The sequence below is a fragment of the Arachis hypogaea genome, chromosome 18 (genome assembly GCF_003086295.3).
Source record: "Arachis hypogaea cultivar Tifrunner chromosome 18, arahy.Tifrunner.gnm2.J5K5, whole genome shotgun sequence".
In the NCBI taxonomy this organism is placed as follows: Eukaryota; Viridiplantae; Streptophyta; class Magnoliopsida; order Fabales; family Fabaceae; genus Arachis; species Arachis hypogaea.
The window spans coordinates 20377725-20385511 of NC_092053.1; the positions used below are offsets into that span (position 1 = coordinate 20377725).

General features: G+C 31.2%; 1 protein-coding gene across 1 annotated transcript; it reads right to left on the reverse strand.

Moving 5' to 3' along the window:
• Positions 1 to 297: 297 nt before the first annotated feature.
• LOC112772248 (large ribosomal subunit protein bL19cz) lies at positions 298 to 2676 on the reverse strand. Its single transcript, XM_025817148.3, has 5 exons — positions 2453 to 2676; positions 1638 to 1889; positions 1456 to 1542; positions 1220 to 1353; positions 298 to 650 (listed from the first exon to the last, which is right to left on the reverse strand). Exons 1-5 carry the CDS (start codon positions 2570 to 2572, stop codon positions 545 to 547), a joined length of 699 nt encoding a protein of 232 aa, XP_025672933.1. The 5' UTR covers positions 2573 to 2676; the 3' UTR covers positions 298 to 544.
• Between the last annotated feature and the right edge of the window lie 5111 nt (positions 2677 to 7787).

Sequence of the window (7787 nt, forward strand, 5' to 3'; positions counted from 1 at the left end):
TTATATCTTCTTTATTTATTTATTCTTATTTATTCTACAACAGAAACTTCTATTTGTAAACTCGTATGTGCAGTTAGAGTTTAACTTGGTTGTGCAGATAACTCTCTTATACATAAGAGGAATTACTGCGTGTAGTTAATTCAACAAGGAATATATTTTCGAGTTAAAATTTGCAATTTACCTATCAGATACTGATAAAACATATAAGCCAATAAGCCATTGCTGTGTCATTTCTATCATAGTTGCAAACTGCAGCAAAAATGGCATCCTATTTTTACTGATTCAATACAGCATCGGTAAAGATCAAACATGCCCTTGAGAAAATTTAAATATAAAAGCATCTTATTACAATTTCCTAAACATTGCCTTTTCAAAACATGGCATCCCCTGCAGACTGAAATCACAACTACATAAAGTTGGGTGGAACAAAGCTACATTAAAACAAACATCTAATTCATGAGAAAACAGCCGCAAGCATATTAATGCACATGGTAAGTATAACAAAATTATGAATTGTAAAGAATTTCAATCAGGATGAAGATTGCTATTGGTTTTTAAGTGCATTCATTTTCTCCCTCAGGTAGTAGAGTTTGGCCCTCCTGACTCTCTTCTTGTCTAGCACCTTTATCTCCTTTATATTTGGTGAATACCTACACATATTGGATATGTATTAGGAACTGACTATTAATATGACTATTTGCCATTAAAACAAGCACAACCAATAAAGAAGTAGAAGATAGCAAACAACAGTCCTCCTCCCCCTACGGCCTCCTTGGGGATATTCTCGAAACCCAAAAGGAGGATTACTAAATATCACTAATAGTAGAATACAATTTACATCATGCTCTTAACTGTCACTGTCCACTCAACACCATGGTTCTTTAGTGCTACTATAGCACTCTATACTCTATAACTGCTTTGGTTACATGCAATTCCAAAATCTACGCACTCTATAACAGGGTTACATGCAATTCCAAAATCTACGCAAGAGCACACAAGGAACACAGAAAGTTTATATGACAATCACAAACCTTTTTCATAAAGTGATATAACTAGAATATCAAATAACACTGATGGTTCATCAACCTATGGTCAGTTCTTAGTGGAGCCATGTTTTTGTTATCTTTCATTTTTTATGACGAAGCACAAAGCAATTTACCAAGTCAAAAGAGCTTGTCTGCAATGAGATCTATTTATAAATTGGGAAATTCATACTTACAGCGGGAATAGAGATTCGATCCCAACACCAGCCACCAGCCTTCTAATTCTGAATGTAGTGTTAAGACCAGCATTACGCCTTGCAATAACAATGCCTTTAATGATAGAAACTCGCCTCTTGTTCTCAGGTACTTCCTGTTATATCAAATGTAGAAGTACATACAAATCATGTTAAACAATGAACAAAATACAAGCACTGCACAAATATAAATAATTCTTCAAACAAACCTATCATACCACTTTGAGCTCCACAATATAACCAGGCTTTATGTCAGGGATCTCTCTCTGCGCTCTCACCTCCTCTACTGCCTCCTTGTTTAAAATCTATGTAACATAAAAGATAAAACCAACAAATTTCACAATGAGAAAAATAGAAATTAAATTCTTCTTGCTTAAAATAATACAAAGTAGTCACATGCCTGCATAATGTGCCTGCCAGTTTTATCTAATCTCTTAAATTTGATGCGAGGAGGCACATCTGGCACAGGATTGGGAATATCTTCAGAAAAACCAATAGAATCTGTCGCTGTTGACATAAACCTGCTGGAAAAAGAAGGTCGAAACATAGCAGTCTGCTGAAACGAAGCCAGTCCAGAACTCCGGAGTTCAGACACTAAACCATTATTGGACTCGAAACTTGTTAATGCCTCAGACCGAGATAATCCCCTAGTCTGCGCAGGAAATCACATGAGCATTCAGCCATATGAGCTCATATCCCATAAGGACAACGCCTAAAATCCAAGAACACACTTCCAATGCGAAAGACGGAATAACAGAAGCATGAAACATCATAACACTTCAGGTAGGGGGAACATTTAAAAAGAAAAAAAAAGGAAACAAAACTCGCTCGTTAAGATTATAAGCTGACTAAAACACCAAAGAAGCTAATTCCAAGTTCAAAGAACTGTTTTGTTATTCAATCAGCCATAAGTAAAAAAAGCAGGATTTAACAGAGCATATTAGCATAACCGAGTTTAATCACATTTCAGGATTATACTAAATCAAATGGTATTTATAGTGCTAACTTTATGTTATATCATATAATTCTAAATCTATAATGATTCGAACATATAAAAGCTGAAATCACATTACGAAGCTTAGCTCAACCTACACGTTCATCACCGAAACCATTATAAGTCTAATGTTACATACAAAAAGGTAAATTAAAAAGCATGATAATAAAATTCAAGCACGAAAAGCGAAAGGAAAATGAGTAAAATGAAGAGGTAGTTACAGCGATGGGAGAAAGAGGAGAAGAAGAGAATGGGCGAGAAGTGGTGGGAGGATGAAATTCCTGCGGAGAACGAAGGAGGGTTGATCGGAGCAGAGAGGAGAAGAGCCTGCGGGAAGCCATGTCGATCCAGAGTGATCGAAGGAGAAAGCCCACAAAGGATTAGGGTTTATGGCCTGCGCACGTGTGCCATTTTCGGGTTCACACGCTTAGCATTTGAACATCTGTGGTTAATGACCATTGTGTCCCTCAAATTAACTAATTAACTAACTATTATTTCAGATTATGAAATATTTGATAATTTGATTACTCACGATTTTAGTTTGAAAGATATAAAAGAGCATGACTTTTAATTTGTTTCTTGTTAATTTATATATTTTATTACTATAGTTATCAGCATTTAAATATTTTATGATAAAAACTAATAGTTTACACAATTTTACTTCTATTGATATTGGTTAGGAAATTGATGAGAATAGAAACTAAAAATTTTGAAATATAAAATTGTAAGAAAATATATGCCTTATATTTAATACTTATACTTTATTTTTTGACAAAAATACTGAATAGGTATATTTTGTGTATTATTTTGTAATAATATATTTTTAAACAAATAATAAACATATATTATTGTGATCATATTTTCAACAGACATGAAAATATAATAAACATGTATTTTCATATTCATATTTTATAAGTATATTAATAAAATAAAAACATAAAATTAAGTCTATATTAAAATTAAAAATAATAAAAAATGAACTTTATGTTAAAATTACAAAAGAAAAAAAAATATAAATTTGATTTCTGTCAACTTCATTATATATGTATAATAATTCAATAATATTAAATGTATACTAAAATTAGATAATTGATTTTAGTGTATAAATAATATTTTTAATTATTTTAACTACATATGTATAAATAATATTTTTTATTATTTTAACTACATATTATAATATATACCAAAAGTTTGGATAGATCAGATAAGATTAGGCCTAAATTCACACTCAATTCTATCTGTATCTCAATTCGCTCCACTCTTAACTCGATTCGTTCGGGTCAAATTGTCAATTCCTTCGTAGGTCGAATTATCAACTTTATACGAATGAATTGGGTCAAATTAGATACAACAAAACTAGAATTGTCAATTCTACTTCAATAATTTTCATATACTAAGCTGTATTATCACATACTTTTTTTTTCAAGTTAAATAAAAATATATTAAATAATTACACATTAATTCCTCTAGAATCAACAATAAAAGAATGATGGATAATTTTATTGATGATATATCAACTATTCAAATTCGAGAGTGAATTTTTTTAATTTTTTAATTATTTAATAAAATATACTTTTTTATTATTCAATATCTTCTTTTACATTTTTTTTATTTTATTTAAAGAGTGTAAGATAAAAAATCACATTCTATCAAACAATTGAAAAAAAATTAAGAAGATCATTTTTCCCAAATTGTGATCACAACGTTGACCTATGTTGCATAATTCTAACGAATTCAGGTTGCCATCAAGTTCATATTCGAAAGAATGATTATCGAGTCAATAATACTGATTTCGTATTTTCGTTGTCGATAAGTCTAATTTTAAAACTGAGGTTAATAATATAAAATTATACCTCTTAATTCTAGTTTTTACTTCCTCTTTCTATCTAATGTTTCTCTACATTAATTAGGAACCACACACTAATCACCCACTCAGATTGTAATCGTACCTTAGACCTATGTTACATAACTCTACGGTAAATTTCTTCTTCAAGAAAGGAGTTCATATTTTTAAAAAAAATTATTGAGCTAATAATGGTGAAATGGCGATTTCGTTGTCTTTTGTGTAAAAAAGAAATGAGGTAATGTTTGAAAGAAAGACTATTGAGTCAATAATAATAATCTTTTTGTCAATAAATCTGATTTAGGAATTTGTATTAATAAAAAAGTTATATCTTTATTTCTGTTTTTTTTTTTTCTATTTAATATTTTTCTTCTATATTTCAAAAGACGATAATATTTGAGAATCAAAAAATAATAAAAAATATTAGAATTTGAGCCATTAAATTTTTAGTTAAGCAACCACGTACTCTAACCAACTAAGTTACTCCAACTTTATTTTTATATAGCTAAAGAAAAATTTGAGAGGTTTAGGATTAATTAAACTTTAAAATTATCCCTTAGCATTTCTCTTAACTAAGTTGTTTTATATTCGATAGAACTATATAATTTAATTAAAATAAATATGTTAAATCATCCCTCACAAAAATGTTATACCTGTTGAGTTTAAAACAAAACAACAATATTGATGATGACTAAAGATTACGATAAAGGGTCAAAAAGTCTAAAGTGGTGTGAATAATTTTGTTTGACTTAGTGTGCATAAAGCATTCCAAAAGAAGAGCAATATTATAAGGTCCAAATAGTGGTTGAGGTTCATGTTCAAAGTATTCAATTCCTGACCAAAAGAAAAAAAGTATTCAATTCATTCGCTGACTATTGACCCAAGAAATAGTTACATATTAATATTCAAAATGAAGAGAAGCAAATTCATTCTCCGCTTAACCAAAAACAAAGCAATCGAACTCATTCTGTCTCTCTTCTCTCTTCTCTCTTCTCTACTCACGTAATTATTTCCAAAAAATAAGCAAGAAAAATGTCATTTTTATTAGAGCTCAAATCAAAAAGAAAAAAATGAATTATCAAAATCAAAAAACAAAAAGAAAAAGAAAAAGAAAAAGAAAAATAAAAAACTAGAGTTCAAAACCAAAGGTCAAATCTAAAAGTGAATCAGAAAATAATTTTTTTCTTTGTGTTTCATTTTTAGTTTGTTGAAGATGTTTTCCTCCTTCATGCACCAAACAAAAAACTTGAAAAAAATTGAGGTTATGAAACTCTGTTATAAATAAAGGGTCAAAAACTAAACTTGGAGCCGAAGTATTGATGAATGGCTCAAATCATTGAAGAAATTTGAAAAAGGAAGAAAGAGAAACAGATAGGTAAGAATGCATGTTTGCTTTATTCACTGCTGCTATCAAATCTCTCTTCTGCATTGTTGCTACTATTATGTTATTTGAGGAAGAAGAAGTCAAAGCTGTTCAAATCAAGTTTCAAACTTTGGAAGTTTTACTCTTCTATTAAAGGGGTAAATGGCCAGAGATTGGAGTAAGGAGTAAACATATAAGTTTGGGTCTTCATAACTTTCAAGCTAACCATTTTTCTCCTTCATGAGTTTACATTAAATTTTTTGTTCTTGAGTATTCATCTTTCTTTGTTTCTTTTCAATGAAAAAAGACATTAAATGAGGAATCAATAAAATTCATTGAGAGAAAAGGCAAAAAGAGTCATAAAAAAAGCCAGAAAATTATGTTAAAACTCTTTTGTATGTTTTTCTGTTTTGTACACATAATTCTGAGGGAATTTTCTTGCTAAATTGGGTAAGCACTTAGTGGTTGAAAGTCTAAGGAATGAACCTATCCAAATTGAACTTGGGTAGAAGCTGAGTTTGTCCCAAATAGGATTGAGTTTAATCCTAGAAAAATTGGTATTTGTAATCTTGTGAAAAGATAGTAAAAATTTCTCCATTGTTGTGGGAGAGACTGGATGTAGATCACATTGCACATGGTAGCTGAACCAGGATACACGGCTATGTGATTCTCTCTTCTCTACTCTTCTACTATTTTTCTTTGATATGAGAGAAAATAAAAGTGTCTCCTACATTGTTTATTTATCAGAAGTCATAACTATTTAAAAGCAAAGATTTGCTATGTTCTTGATTGCATCGTGAAGAGACAAAATAAAATTATCTTCTGAAATTTCATGTTGACAGACTAAACAGCAACTAAGTTTCTATTCCAGTTAGAAGCAAAAGCAAAAAGAAGTTCAAAAAGGAGGTCATAGATTCAAACTCCTTTTCTCTAAGTCACTCACAAACCTTCAATTGGTATAAGAACTTTGGTCTCAAAGAAATTAAACTTCACAACTTGGAGAAAAGATCCAATGGCCAACAACATGAGTTCGAATACCGTGTCTTACACACTCACTGAAAGTCAATCCAATAACAGACCTCTCTTCTTTAATTGCAAGAACTACAACTACTAGAAGAAAATGATGTGATTTGTCCAATCTGTTGATTACAATATCTGAAAAATCATCATGAACGATCCGCAAATTCCAACCAAAACAAATGCAAAAGGAGTTGTGACACTCAAAAAATAAGATGAATGGAATGATAAAGATAAGAAAAAGGTAGAGCTGAACACTAAAACAATCAACATGATGCACTGCTCAATTAGTTTTGAGTAGTACCAGAAGGTATCAAGGTACAAAACAACAAAATAGATTTGGGATAAACTCTAAGTCACACATGAGGGTACAGAACAAGTGAACGAAACAAGGATCGACATGTTGAAAAAAGAGTATGAGATGCTTGCCATGAAAGAAGGAGAAACAATTGATGAAATGTTCAAAAGGTTATCTGTCATCATAAATAGCTTGGATGCTATGGGGATGACTCACACCGAAAAAGTGCTAGTGAGAAAAATACTGAGAAGTCTTATAAAAGAGTGAGAAATAAAAGAAACTGTCATTGCTGAGAGTGGTAACCTGAAACAGATGCTATATAATAAGATGAGAGAAAAATTACTTACCTATGAAATCACCCACTTGAACCGAGACACAAAAAAGAAAGGAGTGGCCTTGAAATCTACTGTTGAGTCATTGAAAGATGATTCCAATGATAGTTTATCAGATGAAGAAATTATATTTTTTGCTAAGAGACTAAGGAGGCTCATGAGAAACAAGGAAAGGAACAAAGGATTACTCTAAGGAACAGAAGATAAACCTTAGCAAGATAATCTATCATCACTATAAGGAGGCCGACCACTTCAAGAAGACAAGATGAGAAAAAACAAAAAAAAGGTTCTGATGGCTTCTTGAAAAGATTTGAAAAATGAATCAAAAGAAGAAGAAAAATTTGAACATGAAGCTCATGCTTGATTCATGGCTGATCAAGATCAAGTTGAAAAGGCACTACAAAAAAAAGGTCTATGGTCACAGTGAAAAACCGTGACCATAGCTAGTGAAAAGGGTGACTATAGGTCTATGGTCATGGTTTTTGACCTATGGTCACGATTTTTCCGCCGTGGCCTATTCTCTCGTGGCCATAGACCTATGGTCATGGTTTTTTTATCTATGGTCACGGTTGTAATGTTCAAATTCTGGCACTTTAGGCCACGTTTTTTTACCATGACCATAGGTTAATTTATGGTCACGCGATAAAACCGTGACCATAGCCTATCTATGGTCACGGTTTTGGCCGTGACCATAGCCTCTAAA

What these genes read in the sequence shown, in the direction of transcription:
- LOC112772248 (XM_025817148.3), bottom strand. Translation starts at nt 2,572, where the DNA reads ATGGCTTCCCGCAGGCTCTTCTCCTCTCTGCTCCGATCAACCCTCCTT. An exon ending in CTGGCAGGCACATTATGCAG is followed by an intron (nt 1,543 to 1,637) that starts GCATGTGACTAC and finishes TATGTTACATAG; the next exon opens with ATTTTAAACAAGGAGGCAGT. An exon ending in ATCGAATCTCTATTCCCGCT is followed by an intron (nt 651 to 1,219) that starts GTAAGTATGAAT and finishes CAATATGTGTAG; the next exon opens with GTATTCACCAAATATAAAGG.